Source organism: Lygodium microphyllum, chromosome 13 (assembly GCF_053477565.2).
Source record: "Lygodium microphyllum isolate KBCC chromosome 13, Lygodium_microphyllum_v1.1.10, whole genome shotgun sequence".
NCBI lineage: Eukaryota > Viridiplantae > Streptophyta > Polypodiopsida > Schizaeales > Lygodiaceae > Lygodium > Lygodium microphyllum.
In genome coordinates this window covers 22544030-22570931 of record NC_141147.1, presented here as the reverse complement: position 1 = coordinate 22570931, position 26902 = coordinate 22544030, and the positions used below count along the sequence as shown (strand labels likewise).

The 26902-nt window shown below is 39.3% G+C and overlaps 1 protein-coding gene across 1 annotated transcript; it reads left to right on the top strand.

Annotated features, from left to right (window-relative positions):
• The first annotated feature begins 248 nt into the window (after nt 1–248).
• LOC148026414 (uncharacterized) lies at nt 249–2070 on the top strand. The gene has a single exon (XM_087690298.1). It carries the CDS (start codon nt 250–252, stop codon nt 2068–2070), a length of 1821 nt encoding a protein of 606 aa, XP_087546424.1. The 5' UTR covers nt 249.
• The last annotated feature ends 24832 nt before the right edge of the window (nt 2071–26902 follow it).

Here is a 26902-nt window from a genome sequence, read left to right as displayed (position 1 = left end):
GTGGCAAAGTCGACTCGCAGGCTTTTCTTCTGTAGTTTGACAAATTGCAATCAAAGACTTTACGTGGTGTGAGAATCGAAGGTCTTTCCTGATCAGACCTCGTCAGACAGGGAAATGCCGTCCCAACACTCGATATGATAAATGGCGGGGCGTATTCTTCTTGCATAAACATTACCAACCCGCCTGTCGTCTTACTATTAGCTTCTTTGCCTCCTCCTCCTCCTGCTGCTGCATAGGATACCATTGATGATGGCTTCCCACGTTCACCGCGTTATAATTACCTGTAGCCCTCGCAACTCTACTCCTGTCGCTTCCTTGATATTCTCGATCGCCCTCAGCATGCTCATCATACAGCACTGCGTAACCGGCACCTCGGTGGCCGCAGCTGCCTGCGTGGCGCAGGACCGGGCGGCTCTTCTGGCCGTCAAGGGGGCCGTGGCCAAGGACCCGTCTCAGAAGCTGGCGGCGTGGACGGCGTCCATGTCCGACTGCTGCTCCTGGGAGGGCGTCACCTGCGAGGCCAGCAGCGGCCGCGTGGTGCAGCTGGACCTCTCGGGGGGCAGGCTGCAGGGGGTGCTGTCGCCCCTGCTGGGCTCCCTGTCGGAGCTGCAGCTGCTCAAGCTGCAGGAGAACAGCTTCCAGGGTAGCATCCCTCCGTCTCTGGGCAAGCTCACCAAGCTCCAGCAGCTGTCGCTAGCCAACATGATGACCGACAGCGGCAGCGGGGGGGGCCTCACGGGAGCCATCCCGGAGTCCTTGGGGCAGCTCAGCGGCCTCCGGGAGCTCGACCTGTCCTACAACGCGCTCTCGGGTGGCATCCCGGAGTCCTTCGACCAGTTGACCAGCCTCCGGGTGCTCGACCTGTCCCACAACATGCTCAGCGGCCCGCTGCCCAGCGCCATCGGGGGCATGGCCAGCCTGCAGCACATCCGCATCGCCAACAACCTCATCAGCGGGTCCATCCCGCCCTCCTTCGGCCTCCTCTCCAACCTCTTCACCGCCGACCTGGCCCTCAACAACCTCTCGGGCGTGGTCCCGGCCGCCTTCACCACCAACCTCACCAACCTCTTCGTCCTGTACCTGGACCACAACGCAATCGGGGGCCTGCCCGAGGACATGAGCAACCTCCACAGCCTGCAGGTCGTGCGCCTGGACGGCAACCCGCTGGGCGACATCAGCAGCGCCTCGTCGGCGGCCATATCGGGCCTCTCCACCCTGCCCAAGCTCCGGGAGCTCCACCTCAGCTCCTGCGGCCTGTCGGGTCCCTTCCCGCAGTGGGTGGCCAACCTCAAGAAGCTTCAGGGAGCCGACGACAACTCCAACGAGGTCACTCCTCTCATCGACCTCTCACACAACGCCCTCACAGGCACCATCCCGCCCGAGCTCGGCTCCATCGCCAACCTGCAGAGCCTGAATCTCTCATACAACGCCCTAACGGGGGTCATCCCATCCGAGCTCGGCTCCCTCGCCAACCTGCAGAGCCTGGACCTCTCATACAACAACCTCTCCGGGGCCATCCCAGCCGAGCTCGGCTCCCACCCCAACCTGCAGAGCCTGGACCTCTCATACAACGCCCTAACGGGGGTCATCCCATCCGAGCTCGGCTCCCTCGCCAACCTGCAGAGCCTGGACCTCTCATACAACAACCTCTTCGGGGCCATCCCAGCCGAGCTCGGCTCCCACGCCAACCAGCTGCAGAGCCTGGATCTCTCATACAACGCCCTAACGGGGGTCATCCCAGCCGAGCTCGGCTCCCTCGCCAACCTGCAGAGCCTGGACCTCTCCTACAACAACCTCTCCGGGGCCATCCCGACAGAGCTGGCCAATCTCAGTACCTCCCTCCACTTCCTGTCGCTGCAGGACAACCAACTGTCCGGCAACATCCCTGTCGCCTTCGCGACGCACTTCCAAGGCCTGGCCTCCTTCAACGTCTCCTACAATCAGCTGGCCGGTCGCATCCCACCGCAGCAGCCCTTCACCACCTTCCCTGTGTCCTCCTATCGCCCTGGCAATCCTGCCCTCTGCGGAACCCCGCTCCCCGCATGTACCAGGCGGCGCCTAATGCGCTAGCAGTATACAGCATAGTGTTAAAAGTACATCCTCCTTCGAAGTAAATCCATTATCCATTCCGCATTAATCCAGTACTGCACAAGATCGTGAGATGAAAGCCCATTGCCAAAACAAAACCACATCGGGCAAGATTCCATTGTCAAGCCTCTCTCTCCTAAAGCCATCCTAAAAAACTATCCCTATCGGGCATAAAATTTGAAGGTTGCAACACCCTTCAAAGGGGGTTTTGCCCTTCTAGAGAAGGGTGATACATATATTACCTTTCAAAAGAAAGGTAAGAATTTTAGAAAAATAATTATATGCCCTTCCAAACTCTTTAAAAAGAAAAGGAGAGGTCCTCTAAGACCTTCTATTTCAACATGTAAAAATGTCAAAAATGTGTCGAAAATGTCAAAATTTCACCTCTTTATTTATTTTTTGTAATGCGTGGTCATATATTACCAAAAGAGTAAAAAGTGTTTACAACATGTAAAAATGCATCGAGGCCTCGTGCTTGAGAATATAACTTTTTCCCAAAATAGTCTATAGATCCAATGTTGGAACTTCAAAGGGTAAAGAACTGACAGTAGCTCTTGTTTAAGAAGCTGGGATAGACAAGCATCTAGTTTCCAATGTATTGGGTGTGGATTGCACATCATAAGATGTGGATAAAGAGGAAGCATGGGAATACATGTGGTCAAATGTGTTTTTGGATTAAAACATTGTTTGAAGAGACATGCATTCCTTCTTAACCAGAAAAATCTCAAGGTTACATCACAAATTAGACCGAGTGATCTCCATTTAGCTTCATCAAAATTAGCTTGATCACCAAAGAAGGCAACTGCTATCCCAAAGTTATCCTACCAGCTGGTAGCTCTCACCAACAACATATAAGAGATTTCGGGAATTTTCCAAGTCCCACTTTTAATGAATGTCTTACTTTTGTGAATGAAAGAGAGCACTATGTTTATGTTTATCTCTAAAGGACACTTTGTATGTTACAAATGTGAGATCACACATCTTGAGAGCTTAAATGATGAATGTCAACTATGTGGCTATTAGGAGATTTGGATTTCACCTCTATCTTTTCTAGCATACTAACAAAAGATGATCTTGTATGGTGGTGGAAACATCAAGGAGGCTTAACTAGTATATACCCAAGAAATTTCCAAGTTTAATGTAAGAGTACAAAGGTTTGAAGGAGTGCAGAGAGAATTTAGAATACAAGAGCCTTAAACATTATATGAAAATATGTTATCATGGCCAAAATTTATAATGTTATGGATTTAAAGATATTATAATATGAGTTTTTTCTTTTAGATATAGCATAATTTAAAGTGACATGTATAAGTTTCATAAACTATGACCTTAAAAGAGTCATCACTAACTAGGTGTGGTTTAATAACTTGATCTAATACCATATAGTAATAAGTTTGGATAACCTATGATATGATAGTTCTTTTTTTTTTGTAAACCAATAGACACAAGTATGTTAAATAATTGCTCATCCCATTTGTATTTTTTGTATGTATATACATGATATATAAATATCTTTTGTTCAAAATTTCTATCTGACCAATGGTTTCTGTCTCCAAAGAAATAGACATAAATTTTATTATTAATTAATACTTATTTGTTAGCTAAGACATAAAGTACAAAATTGGACTTAAACCACTTTATAAGAAATTTCAACACAACTAGCTAACGTTATTGAAAGACTAAAAAACATTAAGTAGATTCTCTCATTGATATTGGTGGCTTTTAAAAACACCAAGGTAACTACATAAAACACTTTAAATTTCTAACAAGCATATATTTCATAGCCATGCAAAAGCCCTTAATGTAAGGGATATATTTACTATGGAAGTCAAAATTAGTCCATGTAGAGTCACTGCCTTGTTGCATCATGTATATTGGAAAAATACAACTTTTGTAGATAGCTGCACTACCATTTATGAAATGTTTGTGATATCCTAACTCATGAGCAAGTTGCATTGCTTCCATATCTTTCAAAGTAGAGATTAAAGGAGTCTGTTTCAAACTTGTATAATTGTGAGTTGTTCAATGTAAGTGACAAATGACTTGAGGCATTTGTTGAGTATGTTCGTATAATAGACGGTCATAAAGTACAAAATAGGATTTAAACCACTTTATAAGAAATTTCAACACAATTAACTAATGTTATTGAAAGAATAAAAAACATTGAGTAGATTCTCTCATTAATATTGGTGGTGTTTAGAAACACTAAGGTAACTACATAAAACACTTTAAATTTCTAACAAGCATATATTTCTTAGCCATGCAAAAGCCTTTAATGTAAGTGATATATTTATTATGAAAGTCAAAATTAGTCCATATAGAGTCACCGCCTTGTTACATCATGTATATTGGAAAAATACAACTTTTGTAGATTTTGTATAAAACGTTTAGCTGCACTACCATTTATGAAATGCTTGTGATATCCTAACTCATGAGCAAGTTGTATTGCTTCCATATCTTTCAATGTAGAGACTAAAGGAGTATGCTTCAACATGGATAATTGTGAGTTGTTCAATGTAAGAGATGGATGACATGAGGCATTCTCAACAGGATTTAGATATCCTTTGTAAGGACTATCATCTATGAGAATAGTCTTGGTATGCTGACAAACATCTCCATATTGATCCCATACATACTTCAGAGGCTTGAACATTGCTTCTACTCCTATATTATCTAGCCTATATATGATTTTGAGTCGATGTCTATGATATTGTTATTGGCCCCAAATCATGAAGAAAGGATACTTCCTTTTTGCATGGATCTCCAAGCACTTAATAATTACCGTGAAATTCTTATGTAAAGCTGTTAACCAAACTCCCACTTGGAATCGTGCAAATAAGGCTTCAAGAAACTCCATACATCATGGTCGAAGAACAAGCCATTGCTTTCCCATTTGAAAGCTTTGAAACCTTTTAGACTTAGCAAAGCATTGTTGTAAAAGAAGACCATTGAGATCAAGTATTACACATAATTGTGTTGCATTTCTTATCAAGGACACATCAATCACATCATCGTGCTCTATTGTTGTTGAATCACTTAGATATCCAACCATAGATATCTTAGTTGAAGTTACAAAGAAGAAAAAGATGCACATTAGATTCATTTACTTCCTTATCATTCTACTTAATAGTTGAGCTATAAACTGGCATAGAACACTAAAGCAATTTAACTTCACATTGACAAATACATACATAGGTACTACTTAATAAATGATGTCTTAAGAAAAGAGACATTTGACCATGTGGACAAATCTAACCAAATGTAATATCATGAGGTGGAAAAAATATATATGATGATTTCTTTGAAGTAAAATCTATTCTAATAAAGTTATTTTTTCATACCCACTTTTTATCGCTAATTATAAGTATACTTGAGATACTAACAATAGATTCTTGTAATTAGTTGCAAAAATTATATTATCATTATAATATTAAGCATACTCAGTTTCTAAAAAGGCCTTCAAAATGGCATGTACAAAGAAGGTGTTTATTAGTCATAATTATTAAAAGAAAATTTAAACACGATACTTTTGACCATGTCACCAAAACTATGTCGCATATAAGTGACACATGATAATTTAATTGAGATAAGCTATACTCTACTTGGATAAGTTTTTATGGTTTCTTCTTAAGGACTAACCATTTTATTTTTGAACTAGTTATATTCCATAGATATTTAAACTCATGAATTGTAACAAGAATTTTACCTTAATATTCCATATACACATCTCAAAAGATACATTGGAGTGAAATCTTTGTTGCAATATTTGATACTTAGGTAAAACTCCTTTGGGAGGTGCAATGAATCTTTTTTGGGGTGTGCAATATATTGTTGGCTCTCTTATCCTAAGGTACATGCATAAACATACACTAGTGATGTAGTAAAAGAGGCTATAAGAGATAAGAGATTCGACCATGTGGACAAATCTAACCAAAACTAACATGACAAGATCATTACACAACACATATAAGAGTTTAATTGAAGTAAGATCTAAAATAGACTTAAATAAATTTTTCATAGCTAGCTCAAACTTTTCATTATGATAAGTATTCTTACACACTAGATCATTACAATTAAACAGTTATCCTTACAAAGGATGATAAATTTTAATGAGCTCTTTAATACTATTTTAGCAAAATATTTACTTAAATAGATTTTGTAAACCAAACATGCTCGGTACCTTTTGTAAAAAATTTAAAAACTAAAGATATAGTTTCTTTAAGTAATATCACCAAAGAAAGAAAATCTTGCAAATGCTAATGGAAGTAACTTCTCAAGAAAAAAATCAAAATTACATCAATCTGTCTTCCTTGATGAAAGGAGAAGGAATGGAGTTTAAACACCTGAAGTAGCATTTAATTTCTCTTTCATAATTAGACTTGCTATATCTTGGCTTGATTCTTCTATGCCCTCGAGTGGTACTTCAAGAACTTGAACTTCAGTAGGAGGAACCTCTTAGGAGTTTGAATTTTATTTGGCACTCTCATGGACCCTCCACAATTGTGCTTCAACCTCTCTTTGCTCTTGAGTGTTGCAAACCACTGCAATAGTCTTCATATAATTTACCAATGTCACCTTAGATACAAGTCCACTTGTGTATACATCAAATACAACAACCCCATGTGCTGCATCTAGAACAACAACCCCAATGGTAATTGGATCTCTGTAAACATTATGTATAAGATCAAAGGTTTCTAGATTGCATCCAACAACATATACATGCCAAGGGAAAGTAGTGGAGGATTGAAGAGGATTTTGCTTTTTTCCAATCACGAAGTTCACAATATATTTTGCTCCATTTGGTAGGGACCCTGCATCAACTCCACGTGTGAGCTTCTTTGATACCCAATCATTGCAAATACCTAAAATATTTGTGTAGACTTCATCATTGATATCATAATCATCAACAAGCTCTTCCCAAGTCTTCATCACAGCACTACTTTCTGGAACTGAAGCATTGAAAAGAGTGACAAATTCATCCTTTAGGACCCTATCTTGCTTGATTTGCTTAGCCCTTGTTTCCATGTCAATCATATCTTCCTTATCCCATTTGTTTCTAAGAAAAAGAATATGACCTTCATTAATCTCCTCTTTTAGTGTAAGGATGTCTCCATCCTTTAAACCCATAAGGCAACGAAATGCAGCAGGAGAAGGTTGCCTTCCCTTTTTTCTCGAACTCTCCTCTTGGGATATAAACTCACCTCTAGAGTATCTCTTCATGATTTTGATCCAACTATCAAATATTTCTTGGGAGCTAACAATCATATGGCAATCTCTAGATGCACAATTTTCTCCAATGTATGCCACAAATCTCTACAAAAAAAAGATAAAAATAGTGAGCATAGAACAAAAGAAAGAGCATCACACTAATCTTCACAAAAAGAGAATGTAAGCTTATATGTGATTACTTGCCATGGTACTCTTTGAGAGCTTGTCTTAGAAAGCCCTTGTTGGGTTTTGGTGGAGAACCAAATGCTAGTCACTGATCTCTTAATTGTTGAAGTTGCTCAACATAAGGGGCATTTTTCATAACATTATGTGATTCCATATTTGTCATTCATGAAATCTCAATGCACATTATTCTAGCATTTCTTGTGGTGTATAAATGCTTGGTTGCCAGACAACATGTAGTATTACTATGAATATATATCTTTGCTCCATGAATTGAGTGAAGCCCCGATATAATCCAATAACTATAAGTGTACAACTTATTAGCATCCACCTCATCACGATGCATGGGTCTCTTCTCATTGTTGTCTTGTACAAAAGACATAATATATGCTACTGTTGCTGGATTCATGGGATTCTTTATGAAAGACGTGGTTAGCTTCTCTACATAATCCCAACACTAATCCCAACACAGTGACCTATAAGTATACAAAGGAGGTGCATCATAATACCTATCAACGAGAATAGGAAATTGTGTTGTTGGACCAAATGGAAAGAATTTTTCAAACATGTAAAATCTGGATTCTTCATTCTTTCCCTTCTTCTTAACTATCTTAGGAAAATCAAATGTTCTTTCTACTCCCTTGACCTCAAGAGAAATTATTGGCTTTGCAGGTGTAACTTCTAGCATGGAAGGTAAAGTGGCATCATTCTCAGTAGTGTTAGCAACCATAATAGCAATAAGAGCTTGTGATAAGGAACTTTGTTGAGGTGATTTTGACTTTGAGCTTGTGGGATTCGGTGAATTATTTTCTTCTTGAGGAGAAGGTGAAGATCTCAAGTCTATTTGTTTATCTTGGAGCTTCATTCTTTTGTTGGGGCGATCACCTTTTCTTGAAAAGGAAAGCAGCTCACTATTTTGGACAGCTTAGAATGCTAATATAATGTCTTCTATGTCCTTTACCTTCTCAAATAAGGTCCGTCCCATTGTTTTCAAAGATTATTCTTCGTCCTCTTTAATACGGGCAAAGTGAAATGACAAAGGTTCAAGTTTTTATACTACATTTTTCCCCTTGATCTTAACAAGATTACATGGTATTCCCTCTTTCCCAGCACATCCATCTGTTATCTTCTCTATGACACAATCAGACATAATAACCTTCGGCCGAGCAAGTAGCCCAAGACGTCCATTAATTAGTGTGTCCCGGACAAGGGCAAGAAGTGCCAAGGTTCGAAGCTCGGGGGATACCCTCAGATTTCTTACTAAATTGGGCAGGACTTGTCTATTTGGGAACACCGGTTGGGTGCACCATGAAAACAGGCCCTAGAGACCCAATTAGAAGGTGGAAAGAGGGTATATTTGGTTGGGAGGTAAGTAAGACACACAAGAAATCTTTTTCTCTCTCACATTTGGTATCAGAGCGTGCAGGTTTCCAAAAAAAAGATTTGGGGTTTTTTTTTAACAACACACAGGTGAGATCGTGCGGTAGTTGCGAGAGCGCACAGGAGTAGGCAACGGGAAGACAACACGCCACAGAAGACAACGCAACGTCTCTTTTTGGCGGCACCCACCACAAGGCCCAGCGGCAACCCAAAATCACGCCAATAGCACCACCAAGGCTAAGGCACACTTCATCACACAAGAGAGCTCTCTCTCTTTTACTTGAAAGAATGACTATTTCCCTTTCACCTTTTATCCTTAGTAAATTCCTTGTGGCACTCTGCATGTGGGATAGAATCCCATTTTTACCAAGCTTGTGAGCCCTCCATCCCCTTGTAAAAAAAAAGGGTGTTTATCTCCTCTTTCTGAGCACATTTTTTGAGATCTATAACTTCTTGGTACGACATCCAAATTGCAAACCGATTTCATGAGCTTCGAGAATGATTTGAAGACAAGATTTTGAAGTATTATCATTGCCAATTGAGCTTGGGAGCACTTCGGAAATTTCACACCAAAGTGACCTCTTGAGATGGGCAAAAATTGGGATTTTTGGGCTCCAACGGACTCCGATTCAAGTACTTGTCAGTTCCTGTGGTTTTCTTGCATCGAATTTCAGCATATTTGACTTCTGGTTTTGATTGGCGATGACATTTCAAATTGCTTTCATGGTGCCCAGATACACATTATCTCTACCTTTTGGAGCTTAAAATTCATTACTTTGAGTGCGTCTATGTATGCTTGAGAGTGTGGATTCTGTGCTTTTTGATGTTTATGCATGGTTTCAAAGAGGATTTGGTGACTTATTCAGCTTTGCACTTTTGTTCGAAATGTACAAAGAGGATTGCTTTTGACATGCATGCTTCTTGTGGATAGTACTTGTGCGGAAACATAACAGTTTTTTGAAAGTACATTGTATTTACGCTTGCCTTACTTTTGTTGGTTTGAATTATTAATTTTTTATTTAAAAAACATCAATTAATCAATCATGTCAGGCACTGAAGATATGCCTTTGAATGACATTGATGTAGAGGAAGAACCTCTTATGCATGATGACGAGTTGCCCTCTTCATCTAATGATGTGCGTAATCGTCTTTCTAGTTTGGAAGGCACTATGCAAGTTTTGCTTGAACAAATGAAAATTCTAACTCAAAATGCTTTGGATAAAGGCAAGAGAGCTTTAGATGAGAGTTTACCTGATGCATGTATGCCTAGCACACAAGTTGTACATGAATCCTCTGTAGTCGTTCCTCCTTTGCCAGAAGCTAAGTGGCAGCTCAAAGACCTTAAGCCGCCTAAGTTCAATGGCACGCCAGCACAAAGGACTGCATATGCGGTGGAACAATGGCTCTCTAAATGGGAGCAGTGTTTTAAGTTATGCCATATTCATGAGGATGCTTTAAAGATACAGCAAGCTACATATAATCTCATGGATGCCGCTCATCGTTGGTGGCAGAAAATTGAGCACGATCATGTAGAGCCGTCTACTTGGATTGCATTATTGTTTTATAATAATTTTGTCCCTTCTCCAGATGAGCGGACAAGGGCTCTAGATGCGCGGTTCTTCATAGCTCAGAAGAGCTACTCTGTCCAGGAATATGTAGACAAGTATAGAGAGATTCTGTTAAAGGTCCCTAAACGTATTCCTGACTTTTTGCAAGTGCATAAATTTATCATGGGCCTTAAGGCCACTTGTCAGGAAGGAGAGATGTAAAACCTTGAATGAGGCAATGGAGCTTGCATTAGTCCTTGAAGATGGAAAGGCCCAGAGATTTCCTTGGACTAGAGGTGCACGCCCTGTCTTTACTCTTGCAGTTGCACCTAGTGCTCCTCGTGTGAAGGACACTAGAGAAGTGCATATGATCAAGACAGTGACAGGTATCAAGAGGAAGGTATCTACTATGGCTGAGAGAGCCTACGATAAATCCATGCTCACTCCATAGCAAAGGGAGAAAGTAATGAGAGAAGGAATCTATTAGAAATGCCTGGGGCAGCATAAATTTAAGGCTTGTCCCAAGAAGGCAAGAGTCAGTGCTCAAATGGTGCTTAATCCAATGCAAGATGTGGATAAGGCGAGAGATGACCTATATGAGTCACCTCCACATGACTCTGGTTATCATGAACGGATCCTAGCCGTCACAATAACAAAGAAAGTACCAACTATGCCAGATGCAGTGTTATCGCCTGAGGCACAAAAGGGGTACCAATTTGCTAACACTGAGCTCATTGTAATGAAAGGCATAGTGGCAGGATGCCCTAGGCGTATTTTATTTGATACGGACTCTTCACATAATGTTATTAGCTCTAATCTCGTCAAGAAGCTGAAGCTCAAGACTACCCCTTCAGAATATATTTATTCGGTAGAGCTAGCTAATGGGATGGGTACAGAGACATGGGATTAGCGAGTTGTTGACCTCCCTGTATATATCCAGTACTATGAGGACATATTGGATTTTGAAATTACACGGCTTGCAAGATTTGACCTAATGTTGAGCAAGCATTGGCATGCAAAGAAGAGACCTATCACTGACTTCTCTTCTCATATTTATCAATTTGAGCATGGGGGCCGACGATTATTGATTCGCAGAGACCTAGCTTTTCACCCTTTGCAGCCCCTATTTTACTTGTAAAAAAGAAAGATGGTTCTTTTCGAATGTGTGTAGACTACAGGGCTTTAAATAAAATAAATGTCAAGCATAGATATCCTATGCCTCGTATTGACGATCTCTTGGATGCTCTAGGTGGTGCTTCTATCTTTAGTAAGATTGATTTAAAAAGTGGTTATCACCATATTAGAGTAACAGATGAATATATTTCTAAAACTGCTTTTAGAACAAGATTTGGTCAATATGCGTATTTGATTATGCCTTTTGGTTTAACAAATGCTCCTACTACTTTTATGATGTTAATGAATGATTTACTAAGACCATACATGGGCAAGTTCATTGCAGATTTTATTGACGATGTGCTTGTGTATAGTAAGAGTATCCATGAACATGAGTCACATTTGGTGACAATTTTTGAAACTTTGCAGGAAGCAAAACTCTATGCTAACCCAGACATATTGTATATGCCGATGGGATCAAGATGGACCTTAAGAAGGTTGTTGTGATACTTAGTTGGCGGACACCCCAAAATGAAACAGCTCTTCGTTCCTTTTTGGGATTGTCAGGATTCTGTAGGAGATTTATATACGCATACTCGCATATAGCTGCTCCTATGACAAATTTATTCCAAGATATGGTGCCCTATGTGGACATCAGTGCAACAAGAAAGTTTTGAGGCTATAAAACAAGCAGTTTCTACTGCCCCTGTTCTCAAGATAGTTGATCCTAAGAAACCATTTGTTTTAGAAACAGATGTAAGTAGCATCATGATAGGTGCAGTCCTTAGCCAAGAAGGCAGGCCTATAGCTTTTGAAAGCAAGAAGCGGCAATAGAATTGGCCAGTTCATGAACAAGAGCTTTATGCTATTGTTCATTGCCTTAAAGTTTGGTGGCACTATTTATATGGTGTAGATTTTAAAGTTCATACAGATCACCATACCCTTAAGTATTTTTGTAGTCAACCAGATCTTTGAGGGCGCCAAGATCGATGGAATGAAATGATACAAGAATTTCATATGGAAATTCTATACAAGAAGGGTAAGGATAATGTTGTTACTGATGCATTATCTCGTATAATGTATCAAATGAGCTTTACAATTTTAGAAAGCTCATTGCTTCAAGAAATAAAGGAAGCACAGTTAGAGGACTCTTATATAGCAAAAAGTTATTAGGCCATAGAACAAGACTCTTTGATTAGGGATGGACCAGATACTTCTATTTCATTACCTAACTATTATTTCTGATAAGGCAAGTTCATTTAAGAACTTTTCAATTGAGAATGGGTTTCTTAAACGAAAAGGCAAGATCTGTGTTCCTAGTGCACGAGAACTATGAAAGAAAGTTTTGTTTGATAACCATGATGTGCCTTGTGCAGGACATCTTGGTATTGATAAGACCATATAGCTTGTTAGAAGGACATTTTGGTGGCCAAAGTTGGCCAAGGATGTCTGCCAATATGTCCAACAATGCGTTCAATGTCAAGTTAATAAAGCAGAAAGGGTGAAGCCACCAAGTCTGCTAATGCCATTACAAATTCCAGAATCTGATTGGAAAAGTATTTCCATGGACTTCATTGTCGGCTTACCTAGAACCTAGAGACAAAAAGACACTATCCTAGTGATAGTGGATCGCTTCAGTAAAATGGCTCATTTTATAGCCACTCGCGAAAGTGTGGAAGCTCCACAAGTCGCAGATTTGTTTATTGATCATGTGTTTAGGTTGCATGGTCTACCTACGTTCATTGTGTCTGATAGGGATGTCAGGTTTACTGGTCATTTTTGGCATCATGTCTTTGGTCGTTTAAAAGTGTCTTTAAACATGTCAAGTGTTGATCACCTAGAAACAGATGGTCAAATAGAAAGACTCAATCAGATACTAGAAGACATGCTGAGAGCATACGTATCTAATAAACAAACAGATTGGGATACGCATTTGTCATTGTTAGAATTTGCGTATAACAACAAACCTCATAAGGCGACAGGTCTGTCTCCTTTTGAAATAAACCTCATAAGAATTTTGCAAATAAGAAAAGGTCAAGTAGGCTCTTTGAATTAGGAGAAAAAAAATTTCTCCAAGTACCAGCCAAGTCGTCTAGTTTATCGACTAGCAAAATGTCCAAAGTTATCTTCAAGATATTGTGGACCGTGGAAATTTATTCAGAAGCTAAGTGATGTAGGTTACCGATTGGAACCTCCTCCTGGATGCCATGTTCATCCAGTGTTTCATGTTAGCAAATTAAGAAAGTATATCTCACGTGATGATAATCTAATTGATGGTACAGTACCTTTGCAGGAACAGGATTCAGTTGTTGACCATGGACCAGATAAGATACTAGATCGGAGAGAGAAATGGTTGTGTAATTGTACTCTCCATGAGTATCTAGTTGCCTAGAAGGGTCTACCAGTTACTGATGCTATATGGGAATCAGAAGCTTTGATTCGACGACACTTTCCATCACTAATCATTGAGGACAATGATTTTTGAAAGGGGGAGAGAACGTTAGACATAATAACCTTCAGCCGGGCAAGTAGCCCAAGACGGCAATTAATTAGTGTGTCCCGGACAAGGGCAAGAAGTGCCAAGGTCCAAAGCTTAGGGGATACCCTTAGATTTCTTACTAAATTGGGCAGAATTTGTCTATTTGGGAACACCGGTCGGGTGCACCATGAAAACAGGCCCTAGAGACCCAATTAGAAGGTGGAAAGAGGGTATATTTGGTTGGGAGGTGAGTAAGACACACAAGACATATTCTTCTCTCTCACAGACACCATCTTGTTGAAAAAATGCAATATCACTCTTTAACGTAAATAAGAGAACATTGTCAGCTATTTTTCCTTGACTATCATAAACATCCACATACCATGGATACACAAAATCACCACTAGCTCCATTAATGGTTTGGGTCTCCTTTTTGGATGTGCTATCTTTCTTTGCCATTGAATAGTTCTACAAAGAGAAAAAGTTGTCAGACAAAAGTGGACTTAAAAATATTCAAAATTCACAAAACCCAAATAAATGTATAAGATTTCTAGGTTGAAAATTGAAAACACAACACAAGATTTTATGAAATACAAGACAAATGTACTCCAAAGGGACTCTTCCATAAAATGAAATATTGAAATTTGAGATTAAGTATGGTATGAGATATCCAACCATAAATATACGTGCTCATGTATCAAATTTCATGGATTATTCAGGCCCTAAGTTAGCATTAATTTTGTTTCTCTTGCAAGAATCATATAGTAAAAACTTTGCCATGGACTTCGATGAGAAGATCAAATTCTATTAATAGTGAGACTTGACCATGGACTTAACCAAATGGTCAAGTGATAATGAAATGTTGAGTGTGAGTGTGGTATGAGATATAGTGAAATATCATTGTGATTATGTAGAAAATGTCATGGATGATTTTTGTCCCTAAGTTAACATTGGATTTCTTCTCCATGTAAGTTTCCTATGCAAGGATCATACTCTAGAAACTTTGCTAAGATTTTTTGCTATGAAGTCAAATCCTATTTAATCAAAGAATGAGATTTATTCCAATATGAGATCCACCCATATATCAATGTGGTTATGTAGCAATCTCACGATTCCATTTGGCCCAAAGTTAACATTTTAATTAGTGCACAATAAGTTTCCCTTAAGGAGCTATATTGTAAAAACATTGTCATTGGTTTTAGCCATGTGGTCAAATTCTATTTAGTCATAAGACTTATATATAAGATTAGAAACTTTGCCATGGTTTTTTACCATTTGGTTTTTGAAGGCTAGTTAAAGAGAGGATGCAGTTTATTGTGATATGAGATTCACATATAAACAAATATGGCTATGTAGCAAATCCCATAGATATCAATATAAGGTAATGTGAAAAACACTTGAAAGGTGGAGATTTGACCTCATAGTGAAACCTACAAGATAAGATGATTTCTATAAACTGGTTTTAACCATATGGCCAAATCTAGTTTCATAACCATATGAAGAAAGGGATTCATTTGTTGCAACATGTTGTGAAATTGGATTTGACTATATAGCCAAATATTATTTTATAGTGGAATGAAAAAGTGGTCTCATAGTTTGCAAGAGATATGAGATTAGATTTGATCATATGGCCGAACGAAACAAGAATGGGGGATTTTTGGATGCTAGCATTCATAACAAAATGAAAGATTTGACCATTGTACTGGAATGGAAAAAGTGGCTAATTTGTGGCAAAATGATATGATATTTATATATGAAAATGTAGATAGGAAGTTATAAAAATCTGAAATGAAAGAAATGGTTTATGGAAACAAAGTGGTTTGTTTATTGCACGACAAGTTTTGACCACAAGGCGAAACTTCCTATAAATATAGTAGGTAATCAAGGAGTTCCAAGTAAAACATGGTCTTTCTTTTTGGAGATAATATAGAAGATGTTTTTCTTAGAAGATTTTTCCATACAGCCAAATCTAGCATACCCAAAATTTGTGTGATCGAAAACCCACCATAGCTTTAGTCTTAAATTTTCAGGATCAATTTCCAAAAAAGTGGTTTGTTTGTTGCAAGACAAGATTTGACCACATGGCCAAATTATAGAAAGTAAGGAATTCTAAGTAGAAACTAGCATTTCCTTTTGGAAGTAAGAGTTGATAATATAAGAAAGTATTTGACCAAATGGAAAAATGCCATTCTTGTAGTACAATGAACAAAGTGGTTGATTTGTTGCAAGATATTGTGATACTACAAGAGTCCTTATTTTGGCCAAGAGATAGCTTAAGGAAAAGATTTTGCCGCATGGTGAAATCTCATTGTATATTGGGAAAAATAACATAAATTACATCTTATATTATAAGAAAAGATTTGACCTCATGGCCAAATCTCAGATTGTATTGAATAAAATAACAAAAAGTACTTATATTGTAAGAAAGTTTTTGACCATATGGTCTAATCTACATATTGATGAAAGATCATGATATGTGTTGTTAGAATATCAAAATACATCCTATAGCAAAATCATATTGAGTATTGGTAAGTATTGTATAGCCATATGCTTACTGCAAAATTATAAAGAATGTAACTATAATATCTGATGGTAATGCTTTTACTATGAAAATACAGTATAATGGAAAGTTCTATATAGTAAAGTATAATATGATGTATAAGAACTTGATAAAATGCTCTAATATTACTGAAGGATACAAGAAATATAAGGCTAGATTTAGCCTTGAGGCGAAACCTTAAGGTATATAGCATCACAAAATATAAAGAAAGGTTAGTATTTTGAAAGCACTCATTGATAAAAGCATTGCACAAACCACTTATTCCATATTCACATCTAAGAGAGTTTTTTCAACATTACACAAATCATATATTTCATATTCACAGCAAAAACAGTATTTTCAACAATGCAAGAAATCATGTTTTTCATATTCACAGCAAAGAAGCTATCATTTGCAAGGTAGTGAACAACAAAAAAGACAGCCACTCCAGGAGAGCAATCAAGCAATCGAGAAGAAGAAGAAGACATTGAATTCTCAATAGTGAGTGCCTAATCTCATTGCTACATAAATAAAGATTGCATTTAATTTTTATACATGATTCTTATTTAGAAAATGCTTTTGGCGTTTGATCTTAACATTATTCAATACTAATCATACAAAAGAGTAGTAGTGTGATTTGTAGCAATTGTATGGATTGAAATGATCAAAATCAATGTAGTTTAACTCAAAATCAGAAATGAAGTAGGGAAGAGTTGAAAACATGTTGTAATTAGTAGAAGTCAATAATGTGTGTCAACGTAACAAAAATCACCCGTGAAGTAGAGCAGACACATTGTGGAGTGGCGATCATTCATTGCCCTATTGAATTGCTGAAGCCTTGGAGCAAGATTTCTGATTTGAAGACGTAGGTAGTTTTGGTCATAATACCCTGATTTGAACCAGAATTTCCACTGCAAAATCTATTTTAGTTTGAGAAAATGAAACAGTGGAGAGTAGTCAAAGAAGAGCAGGGGGATAGAACCACCAAAGATTAGAGCCGCAAAACCTGCAGTAAGAGAGGGGCGACAGGAGTAGAGATAAAAACGCAGAGGATCAAAAATGCAAAACCTGCAACTGTAAAAATGCAACAGAGAAAACACTCACGTTAGAGAGTTGCGTGGAAGAGAGAGGGAGGGGAAGAGAAACTCATTTTGAAAAACATCATGATTATTGTAAAGATCGACCTCATAAAAGGGATCATTTAATGTATCATGCTATTCGAATAGCCATAACTTGTTACGGAATATGAGTAGATTTAGATCTTATTTTTGTATCTATTTTTTAATTTTATTAAATATTTCAAGTCGCAATTTTTTCAAAAATCATGTAATGGGTATACCGTCACCTTCTGAGGTCTATCGGTAGCCCTCGGGCCCCGTCATTGGGGGCGTTGCCCCCAAACCCCCATCGGGGGTGTTGCCCACAGACCCCCACTATGGGCATTGCCCCCAAATCCCCACTAAGGGGCGCTGCTCCTTTGACGCCCTGTTGGGGACGTTGCCCCCAAACCCCCATCAGGGGCACTACCCCCAACCCCCTACTAGGGGTGTTGCCCGCAAACCCCCACCAAGGGGCACTACCCCTCGAAACCCCCATTGGGAGCATTGCCCCCAAATCCTTACAAGGGGTGCTACCCCTCAAAACCCCCATTGAGAGCATTGCCTCCAAATCCTTTCAAGGGGCGCTATCCCTAAACCCCGACTGGGGGCATTGCTCCCAAACCTCCACCGAGGAGGACGTTGCCCTCAAACTCTCACCAGGGGCATTTCTCCTAGACCCGCTCCTTCCCCCTCACCCCTCCTTAAGAACCTACCATTGGGATATTGCCCCTATTTCCATAGCTACAGATTTTGCCTACATACTCTCTATCCTACCCTGCTAGAGATTCTACTCTCGAACTATCAAGGTGGCTTCAAAATCCTCAATGATATTACACATTACATATTAGATACATTAAATATACATAATCTTACAAAATATAATTTAATATATTTTAATTATATTTATTAGTTATTACTAAATTTTATATATATATATATATATATATATATATATATATATATATAATACCATATTTCATAATATGCACATAGTACGATATACTAATATAACATGATTTAGACTAAAATAGTATAACTTAAAAATAAAATGTAATATGATACGTTTTACTATTATCAACAAGTAGGTAGTATAAGATTTATAAATATTTAACCATGATAAAAAATTATATCATTCCTTCTCAAATAGCTTCTAATTGATGCTGAAATTTTCTCAATCTTTATAACTTTGTGTCACAGGGAATGAATTCTCCTATTCTTTAGAGGTGATTGTGGTTTCAACATTTAAGCACGAGATCAAAGTTTCTTATAAAATATATTTATCCTTGTTGTCATGTGGAATATATGAAATAAACATTTTGATCATTTGATCAAATATTTTCTAATGGAGATCACAGAGATTATTTATCATTGTTGACATACGATAAAGGCTTTGACCATTTGGCTAAATCTTGTTCTATGGACTTCACAAACAATTATTATCCTTGCTATCATCTAGGTTACATACAATACATGTTTTGATCATATGGCTAAATCTTTTCTTGTGGACATCACAAAGAATTTTAATCCTAAGTCTTGTTTAAAATAGTTGCAATAGAGGTTTTAACCATCTGGCTAAATCTTTTTTCATAAAGATCACAATGAACTTTTATTCTTATTGTATGTATTTTGCTTGAGGTTTTGACCATCTAGCTGAATATTTTTCTATGGAGACCACAATGAACTTTTATCCTTTTTATCATGTGAAATACATACAACAAAGGTTTCAATCATTTGACTATGTTTTCTCCTATAATGGGGATCACAAATAATTTTTATATTTGCTATGGTATGGAATACATACAATAGATTTTTTCCCAAGTGGCTAAATCTTTTCCTATACACATTATAAATAATTTTAATCATTGTTCTCATGTTAAATAGATATAGTACAAGTTTTGAACATCTATTATATCTTTTCCCAATGAGAACACACAAAGAAGTTTTTGCTTACTCAAAGAGTAGCTAATAAAATAAAGTAAAACCAAGGGCAACTAAAAATAATAGAAGAAACTTTTCTTATTTACTTTAGGTCATAGTTCATAAGAAAGTTTGTTTTTGGCCATATGGTCAAATCTATCCCCTTTCTTTATGATGTTTCCATTAATACTGTAATATTCTGATCTTCCAAAAACACGCGGGAACCGCCTCTATAAGTCATGAGGAAATTCATTAATGGAAATTTTTTTTAATAATCCCTCTCTCCTCCAGTCGACTGCCGTGCTGGAGGAGAAGGGTTTAGCAAGAGCCACTAAGCTCCTTGCTAAAGCTTGCAGGGGGGAGAACCCATGGGTATTGACGCATGGGGGAGGGAGGATCCCCCTCCCCTCACCTATATAAATGGTATGGGGCATAACCAGGGGGTAGAGTGGCTGCCGTAGAACAAGAGGAAGACGCTGTCAGACTGCCGAGGGAGAGAATTGACGTTGCCGTTGAAGCATTGCAGTCATGAAGGAAGGAGAGACTGCCGACACCGCCGTGAGAGGGAGAGGAGAAGTGGAGACGTTGACGTTGCCGCCGATCAAGTTTCATTCGGGCTCCTTCCACGTGGGATTCTAGAAGCTCCAGAAGCTTTAGAAGCTTCTTGGAAGCTTCCAAGGGTGGGCCTCCTAAGCCCCCTTTCATACCCTTTCCTTTTCCCCCCACACAAAAGTTCCCTCCTAAGGGCTCTTTAAGCCCCTTTTCCCCCACCACAAAATCCCCTTCAAAGGTCTTATACACTCTTTTTCCCTCCACTCTTTTCCATCAAGAGTTTTTTTCCCCCTCGGGATCCAAAGCCCTTTTCATGAGCCTTCTTATTGCACTCTCAAGTGGGGTTTAAAAGCCCAGTTCCCCATTGAAATCAAGCCCTTTTGCCCACTTTAGGCCAGGGTTTAAAGACCCTTTCTGTGGGGAAATCCCCACTCAAATTCATATGTACTTGTGGGCTCTTAAAATCCCTTCCTATTGCCCTTCTCAAGCAGTCTCTTATATCCTCAAAATTGAGAACTTTTTCTTAGCATTTCCACAAACGTCATTCTTGATGGTTGTAAGGTCCTAATCGTGAAATCCCTACTTCAAGGAGGAAACCTTCTAAAAACCATTTCCGAAAGACGGTGCAAGCTATCACAAAGGGGAGCTACGCATGCAAAGGAGACGGCCAAGGTCATAAATCTGCATCCAAGACGGAAAGGCCGCATTCGCAATGGCTCCTAAGAAAACACAAGGCACGGCCGTAGGAGGATTGTCTCCTAACATCCACGTGGACATCTCACCACAAGTCCAGGTTTTTCTTCCTAATTTTTATTTACGTCATTATAATGCAATCGTGCGTGGATGATTTTTGGAGATAGGATGCATTTTTTGTCTTAAATACTTTGGTTAATCTAAAAGAAATAGCTCACGGCGGAAGAGTTGAGTCATTAGTATATTTTTCAATAAAACAAACAAAATAAAGAATGCATTAGATTTCTATGCATTTCTAGCAAGTGGCTTTATGCATTAATTAGATTGATTAATGCCCATCTTTACCAAACGGAATTAAGATAGTGCACTTCGATTAGGCCTGGGAGTATAAATTGCATGTCTCATTATTAAGACATATCTTCTTCACAATGAGTCATTATGGAAAGTGCTAATAATCCGTAGGAAATTGCAAGGCATGAAATGATTCTTGAGTTGCATAACTCTAGTCAATTAGTATAAATATCATTTTCAACTACGTAATTCTTAGAAAAGGTTGCATGGTTCAAACACAAAAACCCTAAAATTTAGAAGCATGAATGCATGTTATAAAGAGATCAAATAGAATTATGCTATAACTTATCATATGTTTTGATTTTAATTCAAAAAGTTAGGATTGTAATTCAACTTATACGTAGGCAATGAATCATGTGGTTACGAAAATAGTAGCGTAATTATCTTCAAGAATAGACAAGCTAACACCTTAAAAAACCGCGAAGGGACTCGTTTAGAAAGAGTTAATTCAATGCAACATATTCCAAAGAACTAACTAGGATTTCACACGTGACCTAGTCGCTCGTATTGCCAAAGTTGAAACTCCTATACCCTAAAGACTTGCCCACATTCACGGAATGTAGGGACATTAGAACATTGCGAGAAGTGATCTAGGGTTTTTCCCTAAGAATATCTCACTAAAGAAATGGAACTTGGAACCCTAGGACTGACAATGTCAGCCTAATGTAATCAGGAACAGATTATTTCGTGACTCCATTCGATGGGTAAATAGTCCCATAGCTTGATGCAACACTTGTGCAACAAGTAGTAGAGTCACGCGATCTTGTGAATTGATCACAAGGAAATGGCCAATTCCTCGGAATGATATTGACAGATTCTTATGCAAGTTATCTTGCAAGAGGATGAATAATTGTCCTGATATAGTACCTTTCTTAGGTAAAGATAATTGCTTGGAAGCAAAAGACCAATCAATAAATCGGGATAACATATGAATTTAAGGTATTGATCAAGTTAGGTTAATAGGGTATGCCCTAGCCCAGGATATAGGGGATCTTGCTAAGTCACAATTGATCCCGGATCGAGTGCTGGATGCATTTGGAAAGAAGGATTCACTCCTTAGCAGTTGGCCAAAAATAACGACCAATGGAATTTTTTGTGCTTGTAACAATTTTAAGAGCACTGTTTTGCTTTGTTTACTCAAGGAATTAAAGGATAAATGGATATCTAATGCTTCAGGTTGAAGGCCTGAAGGGAGGGGTAGCTTCAGTTACCCCCGACTGCCTGCCTGACCCTAACCAAGGGGGTTGTTAACCACGCCGGGAAGGTGGACCGAACCTGCCGTGAGAGGTCTCTCCATTGAGCGCTACTTGGAGCACGAGGACGCTTGGGTGCCAAAGGGGGCTCTGGCCGTAAATCCCTCGCCTTTCGGGCCCTGCACAAGAGGCCAACGTGACTCGAGATTGGATCTCAAGACCCACATACTAGTTTACGGGCAGAATCTTGGATTAGTAATCCCTGTGGATTGCTGGATAGCCTTCGGCGGATTATGGATAAGCCTACGGGCTGGAATTTATGTATTTCAAAAGATAAATATGATAACCTGTTGAAAAGGAACTTGTTTGACATTGCTTTTCTATGTCAAGTGCTATGATTACGTAAAGGAACCAGTGCCTAACGGGTTAATTAAGGAAGCTGATTAATACATGTTCAACTAAATGTGTTAGTAATTAAATAACTAAAAAAACTGAGAAAAGTGCGGTGGATGTGGCCATAGGTCGGTCCTATGGATGGGTGGTCCCGGTTTGCCGAGAACTTTTCTCAAATCACGATGGACAGCAGGAGGATCGTTCAAAGGACATGAACAGGAAGAGTGTTGACCTAGAGTCTAATTTATAAATGATCCCAATTTACGCTATTTTAGGGGAATGGAATGGGACTATGCCTTATGGCAAAGAGGTTGAGCTTTGCATCCCTCTCGTTTCCCATTCTCCTTGAACCAAGTGCAGCATGAATCCGCTTTGGACCTGGCGTTTCTGTGTAAAGTAGTTTGCTTGGGTTCGATACTAGTTGTCGTTAGGAAATGACCAATAGGGAAAACCCTAATTTAGTTCGGTCCTAAGTGGGAATGGCCAAAATACTTCCACTACGTGGCAGATGCGGAAAGTCCTAGATCGCAAACCCCGTAACATTCCATGGGAGTGCCGGGTGGAGCTTTCTAGACATCCTTTCCGGTGGACTGCTAAGACGTGTCTTGAAGATAATAGGTCGACACGTTACAAATACTTTCTATTATGGAAGTTGGACTCATTCTATCTAATGTTTAAGTGCTTTTTTCATTTCAATGAAATTTGATACTTCATTGTATTTAGCAATTTCATTACTATTTTCCTCTTTCTGAGAGGTGACAACATGCAAATGATAAAATCTCCATTTTCTCACTTGTACAGGTATCATGAATAACAAATTCTATTTTGGAGAAACTATGAATTTTCTAGTTGATCATGAGATTGTTGCACTTGTTAGAGTGCATGCAATACTACATCCAAATGAGACATGCCATGGAGAAACACTTGAAGATGGAAATATTTCAGTGGCTATTGATAAATGTTTAAATGTAGCAGCATATTTGCCATTCCCAACAATTGACGCAATGAAGGTGTAAAATATTATACGGCGCAGCGAACAGAATCTGAGAAAGAGATAGAGAGTACACAACAGATAAGAGGAGAATCAGTAAACTCTTTAACTCCAAATAACTGATATAAAGATCAGACTTCAATCCCCAAACAATAGTGCAGCAAGCCCAAGTCTGTCATTTCAAACTCAGATGTCAAAGCCTTTCGAGTTTGGTTGATCATATCTTCATAGTCACCTGTAATAAGAAGGTCGTCCACATATAGGACAATCACTACAGACTTTTTACCATCCCTGTAAACATACAAGTTAGCATCTGAGGCACATCTTTTGAAGTTTAGGTTTAAAAAGAACCTATCTATCCGCTGGTACCATGCTCTGGGGGCTTGTTTCAGCCCATACAATGCCTTCTTCAGCTTACACACTTTGTTCTCAGCATGGGGGGCCTCAAACCGTGGTGGCTGAGCCACGTACACCTCCTCCTTGAGGTCACCATTTAGGAACGCTAACATAACATCCATTTGGTACACGGGCCACTTCTTGTGGGCAGCCACTGCAAGTACTGTGCGAATAGTGGTCATTCTGGCAGTTGGGGAAAATGACTCTTGAAAATCAAACCCTTCAACTTGTGAAAATCCTTGGGCAACTAGTCTAGCTTTGTACTTTTCTAAGGTACCATCAGCCTTGTACTTTACCTTCCAGATCCACTTGGTGCCAATAACCTTTCGCTTTGCTGGTCAATCCACTAGCTTCCAAGTGTCATTCTTCATTATGATGTCATACTCCACCTGCATAGCAGCCTTCCATGATGGATCTGCAAGTGCTTCTTCTAAGTCAGTTGGCTCCTTTACTTCTCTCATAATCTCAACCATCAAGGCCATATTGACTATGTGAGCAGAAGCCTCCTTTGCTCCTCTATTCTTTGAGACCTCCTTGGTCCGTCTGCCTTCTCCTTAACAGATGCAGGCATAGGATTATTGTGGTCATAGAGCTGCTTCACCCAGCGCGGCAATGGCTTTTCCGATTGGGTGATGTCAGGTTGGTGAACTTTTTCCTCATCATCTAAAGATGATGCTTCCTCCTCCTTAAGGATAGGGATAGCTCTCGGGACAGGTTCATAGTGGACTACTTTGCTTGATGATAAAGTGGAAGAACTTGCCTTCTCCTCCTCCACTGTATGCGGCTCCTCCTTGAACACCACATCACGGCTCGTGATGATCTTCTTTGCCTCTTGGTCATATAATTTGTAAGCCTTCTGCTCATCACTATAACCCAAGAAGATACATTTTCTGCTTTTTGGTTTTAACTTGTTTCTCTTCTTATGTGGAACATGTGTATAACATTCACACCCAAAAATTCTAAAATGTGAGACAGATGGTTTCTTACCAGTGTAAGCCTCATGAGGTGTTTTTCCCTTGAGAGCCTTTGTGTAGCTCCAATTTAGAATGTAGACTGCAGTATTAACAGCTTCAGCCCAAAAATGGTTAGGCAGTCCCTTGCCCTTTAGCATGCATCTTGCCATCTCCCCAATGGTGCGATTCCTGCGTTCCACAACACCGTTCTGCTGAGGTGTGTGAGGCGTCGCCAATTGACGCTTGATCCCTTTGCTCTTGAAAAAGCCTTCAAACTCCTTTGAGTTGAACTCACCACCACCATCTGTTCTAAATTTCTTCACACTTTTCCCTATTTCATTCTCAACAAGTTTTAGCCATTCTTTAAACTTACCAAAAGCTTGAGCCTTATCACGAAGGAAGTACATCCACATCTTCCTGATGTAGTCATTGACAATCAACATAAAATAAGAAGATCCCCCCAAGGCCTATGTAGGCATCTTACCACACAAGTCAGCATGCACCAACTCTAGAGGAGCCTGTGCTCTATTCTCGCTTTCTTGTGGAAATTCCTTTCTTTGTTGCTTGCCCATGATACAAGCTTCACATGGTTCCTTCAATTTAGTTATTGTAGGTAGGTGAGCAACCATACCTTGCTTTTGCATCTCCTTCAATACTGCGAATCCGATGTGTCCAAACCTTTCATGCCAAAGCTTACTTGTGCCCACTCCAGTGGTGGCTGTAAGAGCACTTAGCTCATACAGGTTGTTCCTTCTTTCTCCTTTGCCAACAATTGTGCCAGCACTATCAATAATTTATGCACCTGTCTTCTTGAACCTCACTTCATGACCAAGATCAGTTTTGGCAGCAACTGATAATAGATTTCTCCTGATTTTGGAAACATACAACACATTTGAAAGCTTTTTGACTTCACCATTTGCAGCAACAAAAGAAATAGTACATGTACCCACAGCAGGGCATTTAACATCATTTCCAACCGTCACAGTGATGGATTCTTGTAGAGGCTGCATAGAACTGTATAGACCTTTCTTATTGGTCATGTGACGGGAGGTCCCACTATCCAACACCCATGAGTCAGTGGTAGATTCTTATTGCGTCGAGGAGCACACTTCCTCAATGGTCGCCATGAATAATTCCAGCTCTGCTTTAGCCGTATTGGCTGTCTCTTTTCCTTTACTTTTAAGGGTATCATTCTTTTCATCTACCTTCTTGACACGACAATCTGCAATTGCATGTCCTTTCTTCTTGCAGTAGAAGCACTCTCCTTGAAACTTCTTCTTTCCGCCCTTCTTCTTTTTGTCACCATCATTTTTGGTCGAGGAACCACCTTTGCCTTTTGCATTGGCAGAGAATGTAGTATCTCCATTGTTGCTTCCTTCTCGAGCTTTCAGCCTCAACTCCTCCTCCATTAATAATGCACAAAACTCCTCAAAATTCAAAGCTTGAGGTCTCACCTGAGTATTAAGGGCAGTTACTAGTCCATCAAACATTTGTGGACAAATTCGAAGACACCTCTGAGCTAGCTCTTCGCTAGTCTTTTGTATCCCAACGCCAGCCATCTAGTCGTGTAGATTCTTAATCCGAGTGATGAATGCTTCAATCATCTCTCCTTCAGTAAACTTCTCCGCTGCTAGTTGATTCTCCAAGTTTTGAATCCTCATTTGGTTTCATGTTTCATACTGACTCCTTAGTACATTCCAAGTCTTTGACGCTTTGGTTGTATGCTGAATCAAAGTCAGAATAGCTTGTAACTAAGGCACACAATGCATCTGCATTCCTTCGTTTCCAAGCTCGTAGAAGATCTGCATTCGGAGGAATCATCACAC